The sequence below is a fragment of the Elephas maximus genome, chromosome 25 (assembly GCF_024166365.1).
Source record: "Elephas maximus indicus isolate mEleMax1 chromosome 25, mEleMax1 primary haplotype, whole genome shotgun sequence".
Classification (NCBI taxonomy): Eukaryota; Metazoa; Chordata; class Mammalia; order Proboscidea; family Elephantidae; genus Elephas; species Elephas maximus.
In genome coordinates this window covers 37,375,635-37,397,311 of record NC_064843.1, presented here as the reverse complement: position 1 = coordinate 37,397,311, position 21,677 = coordinate 37,375,635, and the positions used below count along the sequence as shown (strand labels likewise).

The window sequence follows — 21,677 nt, the reverse complement described above, 5'->3', positions numbered from 1 at the left end:
GGCCCTGCTCGTGTGGCCCTCCAAGGTCCTGAGAGCGATCCTCCTGATGGTTGTAGTTTTCTGAGATTTCATGTGTGTTTTTGTGAAATTTGCAAAAGTAAGATTTTTAACCATAGTTCACACCACTCTTTTTTTTTTTATTGTTGTAAAAATATATGTAATACTCCATTTGCCAATTGAACATTTTTCACATGTACAATTCAGTGACATTAATGGCATCAATCATATTGTGCAACCATCACCCATATTCGCTTGTCACATTTCCCGTCACCATAAACAGAAACTCAGTGCTTCCTAAACAATGACTTTTCATTCCCCTCCCTTCCACTCCTGGCAACCACTAATAAACCTTGGTCTGTTCTAGATATTTCATGTAAGTGGGATCACACAGTATTTGTCCTTTTGAGATTGACTTACTTCGCTCAGCATGAAGTTTTCAAGGTTCATCCATGCTGTAGCATGTATCAAGACTTCATTTCCCTTTATGGCTAAGTAGTATTCCATTGCATGTCTATGCCACGTTTTGTTTATCCAAGCACTGTTGACGGACATTTAAGTTGTTTCCACCTTTTGGCTAGTGTGAATAGTACTACAGTGAACACTGGTGTACATGTGTCTGTTCACATCACTGCTTTCAGGTCTCTTGAGTGTCTACCTAGGAGTGAAATTGCTGAAACCATGGTCTCTTTCCATTCAGTCTTTCCTTGCACTCTGGGGCACTGAGATGGTCCATAGGCATTTTGTATTTGTGATGTCTTATTATTATTATTTAAGATAATAATCAGATATTATGTATAATAATATTTTATAAATACAATAATATTTTTATGATTAAAAAAATTGTTGCCATTGAGTCAATTTTGACTCATAGCAACCCTATAGGACAGGGTAGAATTGCCTCATAGGGTTTCCAAGGAGCGCCTGGTGGTTAGCAGCCACCAGGGTTTCATTTTTATGATATTATAAAACTAATATTATTTTTCCTAAAGAGAGCCCCCCAAATTGTACAAGCATTGGTCTAAGCAAATTGGATTCTCTCTGGTAAAACATCTGTTTTAATATAAAAAGAATGGTTGTTTCTCCCAAAAGAATCTTTGGGTAAAATTGATGCTGGAGGAAACCAGGCCCTCAGTATCCTGGTACCCCCTGACTCTTGCCTGGACCTCACTGTGGCCACAGGTGCCTTGTGTGAGCGAGGATAGGACTGCCCACCCCCAGACTCACACTCTGTGGCCTCCCCCTTCTACCAGGTGGTTCTTCAAGGGCATCAGCCGCAAGGATGCAGAGCGTCAGCTCCTGGCCCCCGGCAACATGCTGGGCTCCTTCATGATCCGAGACAGTGAGACCACCAAAGGTGATGCCACCCCTCCCCACCCTGATCCAGCCCACCCTCCCCTCAGTGACCTTACGGGGATGTCAAAAAGGGGTGTTACGGGGAATACAGGGTGGAGAGGAGGAATGTGCTGTCTCATTAGGGGGAGAGCAGCTAGAAGGTGTGTATAACTTTTTGTATGAGAGACTGACTTGATTTGTAAACTTTCACTTAAAGCACAATTTAAAAAAAAAAAAAGGCGGGGTGTTAGGTGCTGACATGAGATAGTGGCAGGCCTCTAAAGTCTCATTCCTGAGGGTGTTCTCTCTGACCAACGCAGGCAGCTACTCTTTGTCCATACGAGACTACGACCCCCAGCACGGGGATGCAGTGAAGCATTACAAGATCCGGACCCTGGATGGCGGGGGCTTCTACATATCCCCACGGAGCACCTTCAGCACCCTGCACGAGTTGGTGGCCCACTACAAGAGTGAGTCCTGCCCCAGGGTTGCAGCCCTACCAGGCTGGGCCTGTCTCCCAGGAATCCTAGTCAAGAGGGCACTGTGGCTTCTGAGGCCTAATGAGTTCTTCTGAGCCTCCCCAGATACATAGTTGCTTTGGATTCTCCAGAATCTTAGGCCTGTTGAGCAGGAGATCGGAGGTGGCCAAGCTGTAGAGGTGATTTCCCATCATGCTCTGCTCTCTTGGGAGTATCCTTGATGTTGGTAACTAGTTGGAACATTGGCTACATGCAGTGGACCAGATGGGGAGGCTCTGGCTGCTGGGAACTGGTGCCCTCAACTGACCAGAAGCTGTGTTTCAGAGGGGAAAGATGGGCTCTGCCAGAAGCTGACAGTACCCTGCGTGTCCTCCAAGCCCCAGAAGCCATGGGAGAAAGATGCCTGGGAGATCCCCCGGGAGTCCCTCAAGTTGGAGAAGAAACTTGGAGCTGGCCAGTTTGGGGAAGTCTGGATGGGTAAGGACCCAGGGCCAGAGCCCACATGCCAAGGGGTAGAGGACAGGGGCAGAGAGGGGAGGAGGCTGACATTCACTTTCTTCCAGGAACGCCGTGAGGCAAACTGGGAATGGTGGGGAGGATACCCAGGACAGAAGGGGAGATTTGAATAATAACCATAAAGGAGTAATTCCTCTGATAGCAAACCAAATTGTTCTGCCCATTCAAACCTCGATTTGCCTTTGAGGACAGGCCTTTCAGGGTCAAGAACTTTCTTCTGGAAAATAAGAGTCCTGGACAGGGACTCTCCTCCCTCCTATGGAGCTGGGACAGCCTCCCGGTTTGGGGTTGAGATAACAACGGCCTCTTGGAATAGTAAAAACTAAGAGTGAAGAAAGGCAGCTTGCAGATGTCCAGGGGAGTTCAGTGTTGGCAACTGATGAGCAAGCTGTTCTGAGACCTACTGTGTGCCAGCCCTACACTGGGGCATTGTAGGGCACCAAAAAGGCACGTTCTACCCCTGCCATCTTCCTCCCAGAAACTTGAGAACAGCAGGGTTGTGGGGTAGAGGCCATGCACAAAAGTACCTGACCCAGTGCCTGGTGCACCCCACTGAGTTTACACACCACAGTGTTCCAAGGGAGAGTGAAGGCAGCTCACAGAGATGCAAACAATACATCCAGATAAAGTAAGTTTAAAATCCACATATTTCAACTGCATTTACTGGGAGCCTCCTATGGGCCAGGCACTGAATAGGGCATTGTGGCAAAGAGAAACTGTGGGAAGGTAAGACAGATTTGAGTGGTGAAATTGTATAACAATAAATACTATGTAAGGTGCTAGACTGTCATTAGAGGAAGACCACACACCTGGATTTGAGCTTCCTGGCAAGAAAAGCAAAGAAGGAAACAAGCAATTATGAGATTTACAGAATCCACAAGATGAAGCAATGGTGGGGTGGGACCAGGGAACAGCTTATACAAAGTCCCCATGGTGGGATGGGGAGATGGGTGCTCGAGGGACTTAGTGACTTACACAGTGAGTGGTGCATAAAAGACAAGAGGGATTTTGGTGGATAATGAAGCTGGAGAGGTGACAGGGCCAGATCATGCAAGGCCTTATGGGCCATGATGAATCTAGTATTTCTTTCAAGAGCATTATGAGTGAAGGTGGGGTGTGTGTGTGTGTGTGTGTGTGTAATAATCTGAGTTGTGTTTTGAGAGTATTTGTTAATCTTTATAACAGCTCTTCAAAGGGAGTGCTTATCATTAGCTCTTTGTAGATGAGAAAACCAAGGCTTGGAGAAGTTAAGTGATGTGCTCAAGAACACACAGCCAGGAGATGGTGAACAACATTCCATACCTCTCTAAGGGCTGAGGGCATAGGGAAGCCTTTCTGGAGGAGGCAGACCCGCAGCTGGGCCTTCCAGGGCTGAAAGGGGAAACCAGAGCAGTCTGACCACTTTCCCTGTTTCCTGTACTCTCCAGCCACCTACAACAAGCACACCAAGGTGGCTGTAAAGACGATGAAGCCAGGGAGCATGTCAGTGGAGGCCTTTCTGGCAGAGGCCAACGTGATGAAGACTCTGCAGCATGACAAGCTGGTGAAGCTGCACGCAGTGGTGACAGAGGAGCCCATCTACATCATCACGGAGTTCATGGCAAAAGGTACGGTGCTCTGGGGAGCTGGGATGAGGGCTGTGGCCCTCACTGGTCAACTGAGGACTCAAAGTTGACATGGATCTTGCCCTCATGATGCCCCAATCGGGCTCAGAAGCTCTATTGACAAATACTCATTGAGCATCTTAAGATGCAGCCACCCAGCGCTCCTGGTTAATGGGATGAAATCATGTTAAAGGGACACCAGGAGAAGGGGAGAACACAAGGCCCCCAGGAGAGGAGAGTGGGGCCAGAACCCCTTTGGGTGATAGGAGAAGAGGCTTATGAGTTCACGAGAAGACTTCAGAGACCACGGTGGCTCTGTCCCTCACCAGCTGTCTTCTCTGCAAGCACCAATGTTCTGGAAAAGAGACTAAGGCAAAACACTAGTTCTAGACCAGCACCACTCTCTGCCACAATTCAGGATTTCTCTTTTTTTTTAGGCCACCATTTCAAAGTCATTTTCAACCCTTGCCCATTTTTGGATAGACGGCAACACCTCACACAACTCATTGAGTGTGATTTGAAATCTCAGCTTTTTTTTTTTTTTTTTCATTTTCTAAATATGCAATTATACCAGCCTCATAAAGCCATGACCCCAGCTATCCAGGCTTAAAAAAAAAAAAAAAAAAAACTCAGTCAAAGAACCAGACTAGCAATTGAAAAGTCATGTGAAAACCACTCAAGTTCTATTTCTCAAATGCTGAGCATGGTAAATAAATATGTTGATTTAAATCCATTACTGTGAAAAATTTGAGCCACATACAAAGACGCTAACAGTCATATAATGTTCCCATACAGGCAGCCTGCTGGACTTTTTGAAAAGTGAAGAAGGCAGCAAGCAGCCCTTGCCCAAACTCATCGACTTCTCAGCCCAGGTGAGAGTCTAGTAGGGAAAATGGGGGAAGAGGGGCAGGAATTTCTTCATTCAACAGATATTTATTGAGCACATACTGTAATAATGACAGTAATCACAGCTAACATTTATTCCATGCTCAGTGTGTGCTATTCTTTTTGTATGCACCATGCATGTATGCTATGAGTTGGAATCGACTCAACAGCGCTGGGTTACGTGGGACAAAAAGTTTGCGCTCAACTACTAACCTAAAGGTTGGCGATTCAAACACACCCAGCTGTGCTATGGAGGAAAGGCCTGGTGATCTGTTTCCATAAATATTACAGCCAAGAAAATCCTATAGAGTGGTTCTACTCTATAACACATGGGGTCACCTTGAGTCAGAATCAACTTGACAGCAATGGGTTTAATTTGTGTGTCGGGGGGGTGTTACGTATACTAGCTCCTTTAATCCTCACATCAGCCTTATGAGGTGGGGGTTTTGTTATCTATTCTTGTGTAACAAACCTTTTCAAAACTTAGTAGCTTAAAACAACAGCAATTGATTATTTCTCTTGATTCTGTGGGTTGACTGGGATTGGCTCAGGGGTTCTTCTGCTCCAAGCAGGGAAGCTGAGATTACTCATACGGATGCATTCTAGACAACTTCTCATCCTCCGCAGTCTCTCTCCATGTGGCCTGTCCACTCACGAGTCTAACCAGAGCTCCTTACAGCATGGCCACGAGGTTCCAAAGAGGAGTGTACAAGAGGCCAAGCCCTAATGTGCAAGCCTTCTCAGGCCCCTGCTTGCATCACATTTCCTGACTTGGCCAAAGCAAGTCACATGGCCAAGCCCAGAGTCTGTGTGGGAGGGGACTTCCCAAGGGCATAAACCCCAGGTGGCATGGTTCAGTGGGGGCTACCAGTGTAACCTGCTGCCACAGGTGGGTAATTATCATCTCATTTTACATAACAGGAAATTCAGGCATAGAGAAGAAGGTGAGTACAGGTGAGGAAACTGAGGCACAGTAAGGTTAAGTGGTTTGTCTCAGTCACTGTGCTGGTTCTAGGGAATACAACAGCTAATAAAATGGAAAAGTGTTCTTATCCTCAGAGTTTACAGTCCAGATAGGAAAATAGATATTAAATGACTGAATCGCTTAGAGAGTCATGAGCCTAGTGGTCCTGACTCAGGGTCCAAAGAACAGTGTCCAGTAAAGTAAACAGTGTACATAAATGACAGAAACATGTCTTAAAATTCCCCTTTCTTTCTCATCTTCTTTCCTGCACCCCCTGCAACTCCTCTCACCCCAGCCAGAGTGCATTTTACTTCTGTCCTGTCTCATTCTCTCTCTCTCTATCCTCTCTGTGTGAAGACGGGGAAGGAAAGGGTGCTGTGGGAGTGCACACCTGGAGCATTTAGCCTGATCCAGGAGCAATCAGGGAAGACTTCAGAGAAGTGACATCTAGGCTGAGCCTTGAAGGATGAGCAGAAGTTAGGCAAATGAAGAGGAGAGGGAAGGGTGCTTTTGATAGAAGAAACAGCAAATGTGCAAAAGCCCACAGGGGAAAACTTGGCCTGTTTGCCTTGAGCCTAAGGGTGCTGTAGACGAAGGAGGTGTGGTTTGCAGCCTGGTGGAAGTTGAGGGAGATCTGCTTGGACCCAGGACTGGACCTTCTGGAGATGTCAATGGCAGAGCTCATTTGACTATGCAAATCCCGAGGCCCAGGGGCCACAATAAGGTATAATAAAAAGCTCTACCCTCGGAGCCTGGAATTCGAGGTGGGAGGGTGAATATGGAAATCAAGACCTGGCATTTTCACTCCAATGGGCCCTGTTCCCCAGGAAATTATAGTCTGGCCTATTGCTAAATTATACCCATGAATTGGCAGAAATTTTGTTGGGTGAGGCTCATGGACTGGGACCAGAGTTACTCTCCCCATTTCATGGACAGAAAAATAGAAACCAGGGGGAAGAGGTTCAGGGCCTCTGAACATCCGGAAACAGAAGAGGACTCAGAGCCCAGGGACATGAAGAGACCTGCCTGGGAACCTGGTCTGAGCCTCCAGTCCCAGAGAGGGAGAACCATGTGGTGGGAGGGTGCCCCAGCCCTGTCACCAGCTTGATGTATGACCTTGGACCCCACTCTGGGTTGCAGTCTCCCTGTATGTCAAATGAGAGAAGTGGACCACATCTGTGGTTTTTCAAATCTGAAAGCTTTTTTTAGCCACTACTCTGCTGGCCAAATGAAATCTTATACAATAACTGAATATATTTTTAAAAAGGTCAAAACAGAGCTGCTCTGATTGAAGGTGGGCATTGAGCACCACATGTGGCCTTAGTTTTGTCCCCCTACCCCTAGATAGCTCAGAGGCATCAGTAGGATTCAGGTTGAAGAGCCCTGGGCTGGAATATCCCTGTAGGCCCTACCAGCTGTGATTCTGTGATTTCCAGATACTCTTGGAAGTAAACCCAAGTTCCAGTGACTGGCATGATGGTGGTCTGCTTGGTGGTCATGAAATCTCACCATGTCATCAACACCCAAGTCTTAATCAACCCTGAATTTGGTAAACCAATCCATGGACAAACCCTTGAGAAGTGACACTCATAAGCACGTGGGCTTAGGAGTCACATAGAGTCTTTGTTTTTGATCCCAGATCTGCCTGTGTTACTTTGAGCAAGTTGCTTGACCTCTCTGGGCTGTACTTTCCTTAACGGGGAGCATTCACAGCTACCATTGAAGTGAAAACTTACTGCATACCAGACACTCTTCTAAGCCTTTCATGTGCTTAGAAAATTAACCACACGACCCCTCAGAGGCAGGTGCTATTGTTGGCCCCATGTTACAGATAAGAAAAGTGAGGCATGGAGAGGTAAAGTAGCTTGCTTGAGATCACAGAGCTATGGGGCTCAAGCTGAGCTGGTCTGACTCTGGAGCCACTTAGCCATTACCCTCTACTGCCTTAGTTATTGGAAACCCTGGTGACGTAGTGGTTAAGTGCTATGGCTGCTAACCAAAGGGTCAGCAGTTCGAATCTGCCAGGCCCTCCTTGGAAACTCTATGGGGCAGTTCTACTCTGTCCTATAGGGTCGCTATGAGTCGGAATTGACTTGATGGCACTGGGTTTGGTTTGCCTTAGTCATGTCTGACTCACTGAGCTCATGTGAAAGTCAGCAAAATAATATATGAACGTCTGCCAGTGTACTAAGTAAATGTTAACTACCAGCAATAGTACTGCTCAGTGCTAAATACAAGGCAAAAAGATTTTACAGAGTAATGAATGAGTGCTTGTGCTCTAGCTGGGCTGCCCGAGTTCCAATCCTGGCTCTGCCACTTGCAAGTTGTGTAATCTTAGACTATTTCCTTACTCCTCTGGGCTTCAGTTGTGAAATACAGCTGATAACAATAGCTTTTGATGTTATGTGCCCTTGAGTCAATTCCAACTCATAGAACCTATAGGACAGAGTAGAACTGCCAAATAGGGTTTCCTAGGCTATAATCTGTAAAAATTGTGAGTCAGGGTTTTATCCTTTCACCATACTTATTCAATCTGTATGCTGAGCAAATAATCCAAGAAACTGGAATAAATGAAGAACGGGGCATCAGGATTGGAGGAAGACTCGTTAACAACCTGCAATATGCAGATAACACAATCTTACTTGCTGAAAGCAAAGAAGATTTGAAGCACTTACTGATGAAGATCAAATACGACAGCCTACAGTATGGATTACACCTTAACATAAAGAAAACAAAAGTATTCACAACTGGACCAATAAGCAACAACATGATAAATGAAGAAAATATTGAAGTTGTCAAGGATTTCATTTTACTCCGATCCACAATCAACGCCTTGGAAGCAGCAGTCAAGAAGTAAAACGACATATTGTGTTGGGCAAATATGCTGCAAAAGACCTCTTTAAAATGTTAAAGAGCAAAGATATCACTTTGAGGACACTAAGGTGCACCTGACTCAAGTCATGGTATTTTCAGTAGCCTCCTTTGCATTCAAAAACTGGACAATAAATAAGGATGACCGAAGAATAAATGCCTTTGAATTACGGTGTTGGCAAAGAATATTGCATATACCATGGACTTCAGAAGAATGAACACAGCTGTCTTGGAAAACGTACAGCCAGAATGCTCACTAGAAGCAAAGATGGCGAGGCTTCATCTCACATACTTTGGACATGTTATCAGGAGGGACCAGTCTCTGGAGAAGGAAATCATGCTTGGTAAAGTAGAGGGTCAGCAAAAAAGGGAAGACCCTCAGCAAGATGAATTGACACAGTGGCTGCGATGGGCTCAACCACAGCAACAGTTGTATGAATGATATAGGACCTGGCAATGTTTCATTCTGTTGCACCTAGGGTCAGTACAGCTCAGAAACAACTCGATGGCACCTAACACCAACGACAATATTTTTATTTTGTTTTACGTGGAAGTTTGCAGCACAAATTAGTTTTTCATTCAAAAATTTTATACACAAACTGTTCTGTGACATTAGTTGCAATCCCTGCAATGTGTCCGCCCTCTCCCCTTTTTCCTTTCCACCCTGGGTTCTCAGTGTCCATTTATCCAGTTTCCCTGTCCCTTCCTGCCTTCTCATATTTGTTTTGGAGCAGGTGTTGCCCATTTGGTCTCATATACTTGATTGAACTAAGAAGTAAGTTCCTGACGTGTCTTATGTTTGTTTTATAGACATGTCTAATCTTTGGCTGAAAGGTGGACTTTGGGAGTGGCTTCAGTTCTGAGTTAGCAGGGTGTCTGGGGGCCATAGTCTCAGGGGTTCCTTCAGTGACTGTCAGGCGAGTAAGTCTGGTTTTGTGTATGGGTGTGTGTGTGAATTTGAATCTCGTTCTACTTTTTTCTCCTGGGACTCTATTGTGATCCCTGTCAGAGAAGTCGGTGGTAGCTGGGTATCATCTAGTTCTTCTGTGCTCAGACTGGTGAAGGCTGTGGTAGTTGTGGTCTATTAGTTCTTTGGACTAATATTTTCCTTGTGACTTTGGTTTTCTTCATCCTCCTTTGCTCAGACATGCTGGGACCGATAGACATCTCTTAGATGTCTACTCACAAGCTTTTAAGACCTCAGACACTACTCACCAAAGTAGGATATAGAACATTTTCTTTATGAACTATGTTATGCCAATTGACCTAGATGTCCCACAAGACCATGGGCCCCAACCTTCAGCCCCAGTAGCTCAGTCCCTCAAGGTGTTTGGAAGTATCTAGGAAGTTTCTATAACTTTCCCTCGGTCAAGTTGTACAGACTTTCCCTATATCGTGTGCTGTCTTTCCCTTTACCAAAGTTAACACTCGTCTACTATCTAGTTAGTGATTTCCCCTCCCTTGTAACCATCAAAGCTTGTTTTGTGTGTGTGTGTGTGTGTGTAAACCTTTCTTGGTTTTTATAATAGTGGTTTCATACAATATTTGTCCTTTTGTGATTGACTTATTTCACTCAGCAAAATGCCCTCCAGATTCATGCTTGCTGTGAGATGTTTCATGGATTCATCATTGCGTAGTATCCCGTTGTGTGTATGTACCATAATTTGTTTATCCGTTCATCTGTTGATGGGCACCTAGGCTGTTTCCATCTTTTTGCTATTGTGAATAATGCTGCAATGAACATGGGTGTGCTTATGTCTATTCATGTGATGGGTCTTATTTCTCCAGGTTATATTCCTTGGAGTGGAATTGCTGGATCATATGTTATTTCCATTTCTAGCTTTTTTTTTTTCTTTAATTTTTACTGTGCTTTAAGTGAAAGTTTACAAATCAAATCAGCCTCTCATACAAAAATTTATATACACCTTGCTATATACTCCTAGTTGCTCTCCGACTGAGACAGCACACTCCTTTCTACTCTTTGTTTTCATTTCTACTCAGCCAGCTTCTGACCCCCTCTGCTCTCTCATCTCTCCCCCAGACAGGAGCTGCCCACATAGTCTCATGTGTCTACTTGATCCAAGAAGCTCACTCCTCACCAGTATCATTTTCTATCCCATAGTCCAGTCCATTCCCTGTCTGAAGAGTTGGCTTTGGGAATGGTTCCTGTCTTGGGCTAACAGAAGGCCTGGGAACCATGACCTCCGGGGTCCTTCTATTCTCAGGCCATTAAGTCTGGTCTTTTTACAAGAATTTGAGGCCTGCATTCCATTTCTAGCTTTTTAAGGAGGCCCCATATCGTTTTCCATAGTAGTTGTACCATTTTACATTCTCACCAGCAGTGCATAAGTGTTCCAATCTCCCCACAACCTCTCCAACATTTGTTATTTTCTGCTTTTTTTTTAATTAGTGCCAGTAATGTTGGGGTGAGACGGTTTCTCATTGTAGTTTTGATTTGCATTTCTCTAATGGCTAGTGATCCAGAGCATTTCCTCATGTGTCTGTTAGTCACCTGAATGTCTTCTTTGGTGAAATGTCTGTTCATATCTTTTGCCCATTTTTTTAATTGGCTTATTTGTTTTTTTGTTGTTGAGGTGTTGAAGTATTCTATAGATTTTAGAGATTAGACCCTTGTCAGATATGTCTCAGCCAAAAATTTTTTCCCAGTCTGTAGGTTCTCTTCTTACTCTTTTGGCAAAGTCTTTCGATGAGCTTAAGTGTTTAATTTTTAGGCGCTCCCAGTTATCTAGTTTATCTCCTATTGTTTGTGCATTGTTAGTTATGGTTTGTATTCTCTTTATACCATGTATTAGGGCCCCTGGTATTGTCCCCAGAGCCCTGGTGGCATAGTGGTTAAGAGCTTAGCTGCTAACCTAAAGGTTGGTGATTTGAATCTGTCAGCCTCTCCTTGGAAACCCTATGAGACAGTTCTACTCTGTCCCATAGGGTCGCTGTGAGTCAGAATTGGCTGGACAGCAACAGAGTTCGGTTTGGTTTGGGTAGTGTTGTCCTTATTTTTAATTCCATGATCTTTATCATTTTAGGCTTTTATATATATATTTTTTATGTAGATTTTTATTGAATTTTTACAACAGTTCTGTAATATAAATCAGGCTTTACTAATGCCATAGTTTACATGAGAATTGGGGAGGTAAAATTACTGGACCAAGCTCACTGAGCAAGGGGTGTAGAATTAGGACTAGATCCCAGGTCTCTTACCTCTTAGTCTGTGTATTTCTTTCCCTTCCCCCCACTTTCTTTTTTTTTTTTTTTTAATTTTTATTGTGCTTTAAGTGAAAATTTACAAACCAAGTCAGTCTGTCGTACAAAAACTTATATACACTTTGCTATATACTCCTAGTTGCTCTCCCTCTAATGAGACAGCACATTCCTTCCGTCCCCTCTCTATTTTTGTGTCCATTTGGCCAGCTTCTGCCCCCCTCCACTCTCTCATCTCTTCTCCAGACAGGAGCTGCCCACATAGTCTTATGTGTCTACTTGATCCAAGGAGCTCACTCTTTGCCAATATAATTTTTTATCCCATAGTCCAGTCTAATCCCTGTCTGAAGAGTTGGCTTTGGGAATGGTTCCTGTCTTGGGCTAACAGGAGATCTGGAACGATGACCTCTGGGGTTCTTCTAGTCTCAGTTGGACCATTAAGTCTGGTCTTTTTACAAGAATTTGGGGTCTGTATCCCACTGCTCTCCTGCTCCCCCAGGGGTTATCTGTTGTGTTCCCTGTAAGGGCAGTCATCAGTTGTAGCCAGGTAGCATCTAGTTCTTCTGGTCTCAGGCTGATGTAGTCTCTGCTTTATGTGGCCCCTTCTGTCTCTTGGACTCATAAGTACCTTGTGTCCTTGGTGTTCTTCATTCTCCTATCATCCAGGTGGGCTGAGACCAATTGATGCATCTTAGAGGGCCACTTGCTAGCGTTTAAGACCCCAGATGCCACTCTCCAAAGTGGGATGCAGAATGTTTTCTTCATAGATTTTACTGTGCCAATTGACTTAGATGTCCCCTGAAGCCATGGTCCCCAAACCCCTGCCCCTACTACGCTGGCCTTCAAAGCATTCAGTTTATTCAGGAAACTTCTTTGCTTTTGCTTTAGTCCAGTTGTGCTGACCTCTCTTGTATTATGTGTTGTCTTTCCCTTCACCTAAAATAGTTCTTATCTACTATCTAATTAATGAAAACTCCTGTCCCTCCCTCCCTCCCTTCCCATTCTCATAACCATCAAAGAATATTTTCTTCTCTGTTTAAACTTTTTTTGGAGTTCTTATAATAGTGGTCTCATACAATATTTGTCCTTTTGCATCTGACTAATTTCACTCAGCATAATGCCTTCCAGATTCCTCCATGATGAAATGTTTCACGGATTCATCATTGTTCTTTAACGATGCATAGTATTCCATTGTGTGAATATACCATAATTTATTTATCCATTCATCCATTGATGGGCACCTTGGTTGCTTCCATCTTTTTGCTATCGTAAACAGTGCTGCAATAAACATGGGTGTGCATGTATCTGTTCGTGTAAAGGCTTTTATTTCTCTAGGATATATTCCAAGGAGTGGGATTGCTGGATCGTATGGTAGTTCTATTTCAAGCTTTTTAAGGAAGCGCCGAATCGATTTCCAAAGTGGTTGTACCATTTTACATTCCCACCAGCAGTGCATAAGTGTTCCAATCTCTCCACAACCTCTCCAGCATTTATTATTTTGTGTTTTTTGGATTAATGCCAGCCTTGTTGGTGTGAGATGGAATCTCATTGTACTTTCGATTTGCATTTTTCTAATGGCTAATGATCGTGAGCATTTCCTCATGTATCTGTGAGCCACCTGAATGTCTTCTTTAGTAAAATACCTGTTCATATCCTTTGCCCATTTTTTAATCGGGTTATTTGTCTTTCTGTAGTTGAGTTTTTGCAGTATCATGTAGATTTTAGAGATCAGATGCTGATCAGAAATGTCATAGCTAAAAACTTATTCCTAGCCTGTAGGTAATCTTTTTACTCTTTTGGTGAAGTCTTTGGATGAGCATAGGTGTTTGATTTTTAGGAGCTCCCAGTTATCTAGTTTTTCTTCTGTATTGTTAGTAAAGTTTTGTATACTGTTTATGCCATGTATTAGGGCTCCTAGCATTGTCCCTATTTTTTCTTCCATGATCTTTATCATTTTAGATTTTATATTTAGGTCTTTGATCCATTTTGAGTTCATTTTTGTGCATGGTTTGAGGTTATGGGTCTTGTTTCGATTTTTTGCAGATGGATATCCAGTTATACCAGCACCATTTGTTAGAGAGATGGTCTTTTCCCCGTTTAACTGACTTTGGGCCTTTGTCAAATATCAGCTGCTCATATGTGGATGGATTTACATCTGGATTCTCAGTTCTGTTCTATTGGTCTATGTACCTGTTGTTGTACCAGTACCAGGCTGTTTTGACTACTGTGGCAGTATAATAGATTCTAAAATCAGGTAGAGTGAGGCCTCCCACTTTGTTCTTCTCTCTCAGTAATGCCTTATCTGGGGCCTCTTTCCCTTCCATATGAAGTTGGTGATTCGTTTCTCCATCTCATTAAAAAATGTTATTGGAATTTAGATCAGAATTGTGTCGTATCTATAGATGGCTTTTGGTAGAATTGACATTTTTACAACATTAAGTCTTCCTATCCATAAGCAAGGTATGTTTTTCCAGTTATGCAGATCTCTTTTGGTTTCTTGCAGTAGTGTCTTGTAGTTTTCTTTGTATAGGTCTTTTATGTCTCTGGTAAGATTTATTCCTAAGTATTTTATCTTCTTGGGGGCTATTATAAATGGTATTTACTTGGTGATTTCCTCTTCAATGTTCTTTTTGTTAGTGTAGAGGAATCCAACTGATTTTTCTATGTTTATCTTATATCCCAATAATCTACTGAACTCTTGTATTAGTTTCAGTAGTTTTCTTGAGGATTCTTTATTCTGTGTATAAGATCATGTCATCTGCAAATATAGATACTTTTACTTCTTCCTTACCAGTCTGGATGCCCTTTATTTCTTCATCTAGCCTAATTGTTCTGGCTAGGACCTCCAGCACAATGTTGAATAAGAGTGGTGATAAAGGGCATCCTTGTCTGGTTCCTGATTTCAAGGGCAATGCTTTCAGACACTCTCCATTTAGGATGAGGTTGGCTGTTGGCTTTGTATAAATGCGCTTTTGAATTTTCCTTCTATTCCTATTTTGCTTAGAGTTTTTATCATGAATGGGTGTTGAATTTTGTCAAAGGCCTTTTCTGCATCAATTGATAACATCATGTGGTTCTTGTCTTTTGTTTTATTTATATGATGGATTATGTTAATTGTTTTTCTAATGTTGAACCATCCCTGATTACCTAGTATGAATCCCACTTGGTCATGGTGAATTATTTTTTTGATATGTTGTTGAATTCTATTGGCTAGAATTTTGTTGAGGATTTTTGCATCTAGGTTCATGAGGGGTATAGGTCCGTAATTTTCTTTTTTTTGTGGTGTCTTTACCTGGTTTTGGTATCAAGGATATGCTGGCTTCATAGAATGAGTTTGGGAGTATTCCATCCTTTTCTATGCTCTGAAATACCTTTAGTAGTAGTGGTGTTAACTCTTCTCTAAAAGTTTGGTAGAACTTTGCTGTGAAGCTGTTCAGGCCAGGGCTTTTTTTTGTTGGGAGTTTTTTAATTACCTTTTCAATCTCTTCTTTTCTTGTGGGTTTATTTAGTTGTTCTACCTCTTTTTGTGTTAGTTTAGGTAGGTGCTGTGTTTGTAGAAATTCATCCTGTTCTTCTAGGTTTTCAAATGTGTTAGAGTACAATTTTTCATAGTAATCTAATATGTTTCTTTTAATTTCAGTTGGGTCTGTTGTAATATTGCCCATCTCATTTCTTATTCAGGTTATTTGCTTTGTCTGCTGTTTTTCTTTTGTCAGTTTGGCCAACGGTTTATCAATTTTGTTAATTTTTTCAAAGAACCACCTTTTGGTCTTGTTTACTCTTTTAATTCTTTTTCTGTTCTCTATTTCTTTTAATTCTGCTCTAATTTTTATTATTTGCTTTCTTCTGGTGCCTGAGGGTTTCTTTTGTTGTTCTCTTTCTATTTGTTCAAGTTGTAGGGATAATTCTTTGATTTTGGCCCTTTCTTCTTTTTGTATGTGTGCATTTATTGATTTAAATTGACCTCTGAGCACTGCTTTCGCTGTGTCCCAAAGGTTCTGATAGGAAGTGTTTTCGTTCTCATTGCATTCTATGAGTTTCTTTATTCCATCCTTGATGTCTTCTATAACCCAGTCATTTTTGAGCAGAGTATTGTTCAGTTTCCAAGTGTTTGATTTCTTTTCCCTCCTTTTTCTGTTATTGATTTCTACTTTTATGGCCTCACGGTCAGAGAAGGTGCTCCATAATATTTCAATGTTTTGGATTCTGCTAAGGCTTGCTTTATGACCTAATATGGGGTCTATTCTAGAGAATGTTCCATGTGCGTTAGAAAAGAAAGTATACTTGGCTGCTGTTGGGTGGAGTGTTCTGTATATGTCTATGAGGTCGTGTTGGTTGATTGTGGCATTTAGATCTTCCGTGTCTTTATTGAGCTTCTTTCCAGATGTTCTGTCCTTCACCAAAAGTGGTGTGTTGAAGTCTCCTACTATAATTGTGGCGCTGCCTATCTCACTTTTCAATGCTGTTAGTTTGTTTTATGTATCTTGTAGCCCTGTCATTAGGTGCATAAATATTTAATATGGTTATATCCTCCTGTTATATTGTCCCTTAATCATTATATAGTGTCCTTCCTTATCCTTTGTGGTGGATTTAACTTTAAAGTCTATTTTGTCAGAAATTAATATTGCCACTCCTGCTTTTTCTTGATTGTTGTTTGCTTGATATATTCTTTTCCATCCTTTGAGTTTTAGTTTGTTTGTGTCTCTAAGTCTAAGGTGTGTATCTTGTAGACAGCATATAGATGAATTGTTTTTTATTCATTCTGCCACTCTCTGTCTTTATTGGTGCATTTAGTCCATTTACATTCAGCATAATTATGTATAGGTATGAGTTTAGTGCTGTCATTTTGATGTCTTTTTTTATGTGTTGTTGACAGTTTCTTCTTCCCACTTAATTTTTTGTACTGAGTAGCTTTTCTTTATATATTGTCTTTTCCTCTTATTCATTGTAGTTGATTTTGTTTCTGCCAAGTCTCTGTTTTTTTCTTGTATTTTATTTTGACGAGTAAGATTGTTAGTATTTTTTTTGTGGTTGCCTTGATATTTACCCCTATTTTTCTAAGTTTTAACTTAACTTTTATTTCTTTATATCGCCTTGTCTTCCTCTCCATATGAAAGATCTAAGACTACATCTCTTAGTCTCCCTTTATTGTTTTAATGTTGTCTTCTTTTATGTAATGACATCTCTGTTTCCCTGTTTTGAGTGTTTTTTAATCTTGGTTTATTTTTGTGGTTTCCCTGTATGGTTTAACATCACATTGCTCTGTCCAGTGTTCTACTCTTGGGTTGATATCTGATATTATTGATTTTCTAACCAGAGAACTCCCTTTAGTATTTCTTGTAGTTTTGGTTTGGTTTTTACAAATTCCCTGAACTTCTGTTTATCTGGAAATGTCCTAATTTCACCTTCATATTTGAGAGACAGTTTTCCTAGATATATGATTCTTGGCTGGCAATTTTTTTCCTTCAATGCTTTATATAAGTTATTCCACTGCCTTTTTGCCTGCATGGTTTCTGCTGAGTAGTCAAAGCTTATTCTTATTGACTCTCCTTTGTAGGTGACTTTTCATTTATCCCTAGCTACTCTTAAAATTCTCTCTTTGTCTTTGGTTTTGGCAAGTTTGATTATAGTATGTCTTGGTGACTTTCTTTCCAGATCTACCTTATGTGGAGTTCAGTGAGCATCTTGGATAGATATCTTTTCATTTTTTACAATATCAGGGAAGTTTTCTGCCAACAAATCTTCAACAATTCTCTCTGTATTTTCTGTTATCCGTCCCTGTTCTGGTACTCCAGTCACTCGTAGGTTATTTCTCTTGATAGAGGCCCACATGATTCTTAGGGTTTCTTCATTTTTTTTTTAATTCTTTTATCTGATTTTTCTTCAAGTATATTGGTGGCAAGTGCTTTATCTTCAGTCTCACAAATTCTGCCTTCCACTTCCTCAATTCTGCTCCTCTGACTTTCTATTGAGTTGTCTAATTCTGTAATTTTATTGTTAATCTTCTGAATTTCTGATTGATGTCTATGGATTCTTGCAGCTTGTTAAATTTTTCCTTATGCTCTTGAATAACCTTTTTAATTTCTTCAACTGCCTTATCTTTGTGTTCCTTGGCTTGTTCTGTGTATTGCCTGATCTCCTTCTTGATCTCTTTCCTGATGTCTTGAAGAGTTCTGTCTATTAATCTTTTGTATTCTGCATCCAGTAATTCCAGGAATGTACCTTCATCCAGAAGATCCTTTGATTCTTTGTTTTGAAAGCTTGTTGAACCAATCATGGTCTGCTTCTTTATGTGACTTGATGTTGACCGTTGTCTCCGAGCCATCTATAAGTTATTGTATTACTTTATTTTATGTTTTCTTACTATATCCTAGCTTCTTGCTTTTTTGTTTTATTTTGATATGCCCAAATAGGTTGCTTAAGTGAGCTAGCTTGATAATTTTAGCCTTTGAAGCTCTAACGTCCTGTCACCAGATGACTAGAGCTGTTACCAGCTATATGAGCCTAGGAGTCCATTCACTTTTCTTGAATGGATTCAGCTCAGGTGTCCATGTAGTTGGTCATCAAGTGTGTGGCACAGGCTCTGTCCTACAGTCTTAGAGGGGCAGGGGTGATTGGTGTAGGTACCAGTATCTGGTTGTAGCAGGGGGTCATGCTCTGAACAAGGAAGAGGCTGACGACCATCCCCCAAGTGTCTGTGAAGAAAGCACATCCCTGTTCTCTAGAGCACACTGGTGGGTGGGTTCTGCAGATGGTCCTTGGGCACCCAATGCTTTTGGTTGTAAGGACTGGGAGGTACCAGTTATCCTTGGACCCCAGTCACGGATGGCTGGGTGACCTGAATGGAGCCACCAGTCCTTAGACCCCTGATGTGGGTAGGTGAAAAAAAAAGGTGAAGACCCTGTTTAATAGGCAAAGCAGTGTCAAATGTCAAACACCCACCTCTCCACCGCACAGCTGAAACAGTCTGCCAACAAGGGCATGTCCTACTGAAATACGCCTACACAGGTCCATACAGGGGGGAAAGGTATTCAAAGTCCACGGACCATTTATGCTTGGACAGCAGCTGCTTCTGTCCTGAGCTCCCCAGGTTGGTGGAGCTGGCAAATTATCTTTTCCCCGAACTGTGAATTTATTCCTTCTCCAAGACCGGGAGAATGGCTCAGGTCATGCAAGAGGACCTATCTGAGGCTCAGGGAAATCGACAGCCACTGATGCTGGCCTCAGGGCGGGGGACATGGTAAAATATAAGCAAGTACTTTGCTTTTGCCGAGAGCGTTGTTCTCTGGCTCTGGAGGTGTGAGTAGGCTGTGTGGCTGGATGTTTGCCCCTGAGGAAACCGCAGCTGAACGCTACCACCAGCCCGCCGCAGCCACTCCCAGGAATGGTGCCTGAGGGTTCCCGGCAATGCAGGTCTGTCAACTACTTTCCACTTCTGAACTGTCTCTCCCTCCCCCTGCCACTCAGTCTGTTTCCTAACTTTGCCTTTGATGTTCAGGGCTTCTAGCTTGTTATAAATGTAATCTTTTCACTTGTTTTTTTGGGTCTTTGTTGTAAGGGTGTTCACCAGAAGCATCTGACTACTCTGTCCTCTTGGCCCCGCCCCTCATTTTAGGTTTTGTATTTAGGTCTTTGATCCATTTTGAGTTAGTTTTTGTGTATGCTGTGAGGTACGGGTCCTGTTTCTTTTTTTTTTTTTTACAGATGGACATCCAGTTTTGCCAGCCCCATTTGTTAAAAAGACTGTCTTTCCCCTACTTAGTAGACTTTGTTCCTTAGTCAAAGATTAGCTGATAATAGCTGGATGGATTTGCATCCAGGTTTTTGACTCTGTTCCATCGGTCCATGTGTTTGTCATACCAGTACAAGGCTATTTTGACTACCGTAGCTGTATAGTTGGTTCTGAGATCAGGTAGTGTGAGGCCTCTTACTTTGTTCTTTTTCTTCAGTAATGCTTTGTTTATCTGGGACCTCCTTCCTTTCCATATAACAACAACAATCTTTACAGGAGCAGATCACCAGGTCTTTTCTCCCACGGGGTGGTTGGTGGACTTGAACTGCCAAGCTTTCTGTTAGTAGCTGAGTACTTAACCATTGTGCCACCAGGGCCCCTTAATAACGATAGTACTTCCCCCAAGGCACAGAGTAAATGCTACAGAAGTGTTTGTTAAGTATCATCTTATAATACATGAATAAGCTAAAACACTTGTCCTTATCATAATAGCTGCTGATGATTGTTTGTCTAAGGACTCCTTATAAGTTGCCCGCACCACCCAGGCCAAGAGACCTTGTCTTGTTCCACACACTTGTCCACCTACCCCAAACAAAATCAGCAAATCCCTTTCAAGTTTTTGTTAGAAAGCTTAAAGCTTAGGACCTGAGTTCCAATGGCCACGAGTGCCCCCTGCTGGCTATTCCTTGCAAGCGCACCATCCTCTCCACTTGAGCCCAGACCCAGCTGGTGCCTTGATTGGTCTGTCTGGCCAGATGACAGCACCCTCTCCCGACACATCACTCTGCCAAATAATCTCACCAGATTGCACCCCGTCACAGTCCTGTAGAGCACTGTAGTTCTGGTTCATTTAGAGGCAGCACAGAACTCTAGATTTGGATCCTGCAGACTGGTTGGATGCTAACATTCAGCATTTTCTTGGTGATGTGACCTGGAACAAATGTTTCCTCTTCTATAAAATAGGTATCATGATAGCACTGACTCAAGGGGCTCGTAGGCCAGTTTGTAAACTATGAATGGTGTTTTCTGGGTCTCTGAGAGTTGGCCTGAAACCTCTTTTGTCCAAACCCTTATAAGTGAAAATCTCTCCAAGGCACAATCCCAAGTCTCTCTCTCAAGTCTCCCAGGGCTCCATTGTGAATAAGCAGCCTCCGCACATTCTATTATTCCACCCGGCAGCCATGACGATCTTAAAATATACATCAGATCATGTCACATTACAAATCAAAGCCTTCTAATGTCCCCCCATTGTGCTCAGAATAAAACCCAACCTCCTCTCCTGGCCTGCAAGGCCCTGGGTGATTGATCCTGCCTCCTTCTCAACCTCAACTCTCCTCTCTCTCCCTATGGCATCCTCCACTCAGCCACTCTGGCCTCCTTGTTGGTCCATGAATGCCCAAGCTCATCCCCACCGCTGGGCCTTTGCACTTAATGTTCTCTCTGTCTGGTATGTTATTATGATTACTCTGATCTTTGCTAAAATTTTACCTCCTTCGAGTCTTTGATAACTCAGTCGAAAAAAGCCTGCTATAGTTCGTGTCCCATTACCCTGGTTTATTTTTTTTCTTTATGGTACCCAGCACCACCTGTAGTGGCTTCCTGGCTCACTGCTTCAACACCTGTTCAAGTAACATGTCTGACAGCCACAAGACACTCAGCAGCTATTTGTTGAATGAATTCATGAATTTTAACTACCCAGACTTGGAGATAAGAGATACAGCAAAGTATGACAAAGTATGAGCCTAGGTTGTCTCTGGGAAGGTGGTTTGGGGATAAAAGCTCTTCATAGTATCCTGCTGTGTGTGTGTGTGCATGATTATTTACTTCTTCCTCTTTCCAGTAAGTCCTGGGAAGTCCCATCACGTTTCCCTTGAAAACCATTTAAAACGCTGTCTGGAAGTCTTGGTACTACAGAGAAGCCCCAAACTGACCCAGGCCCTAAGGGTCTCCTGCATAACACATGACCTAGATGGGTAGATAAAGAAACACCAGCCCGGCCCAGGGCCCAAGTGACAGAAAAGGAGGAGGTGGTTCACATGCTTTCCAGTTTTCTCCCACTTGGGCACTCCTCTTCT

The 21,677-nt window shown here is 42.6% G+C and overlaps 1 protein-coding gene across 3 annotated transcripts in view; it reads left to right on the top strand.

Moving 5' to 3' along the window:
* HCK (HCK proto-oncogene, Src family tyrosine kinase) overlaps positions 1 to 21,677 on the top strand; it is a 51,242-nt gene that overhangs the window by 24,124 nt on the left and 5,441 nt on the right. For all 3 annotated transcript variants that reach the window (XM_049869440.1, XM_049869439.1, XM_049869438.1), the window contains exons 6-10: positions 1,251 to 1,354; positions 1,653 to 1,802; positions 2,136 to 2,288; positions 3,755 to 3,934; positions 4,727 to 4,803. In XM_049869440.1, coding sequence (XP_049725397.1) covers positions 1,251 to 1,354; positions 1,653 to 1,802; positions 2,136 to 2,288; positions 3,755 to 3,934; positions 4,727 to 4,803 — 664 coding nt within the window. The remainder of the gene's footprint in view (positions 1 to 1,250; positions 1,355 to 1,652; positions 1,803 to 2,135; positions 2,289 to 3,754; positions 3,935 to 4,726; positions 4,804 to 21,677) is intronic.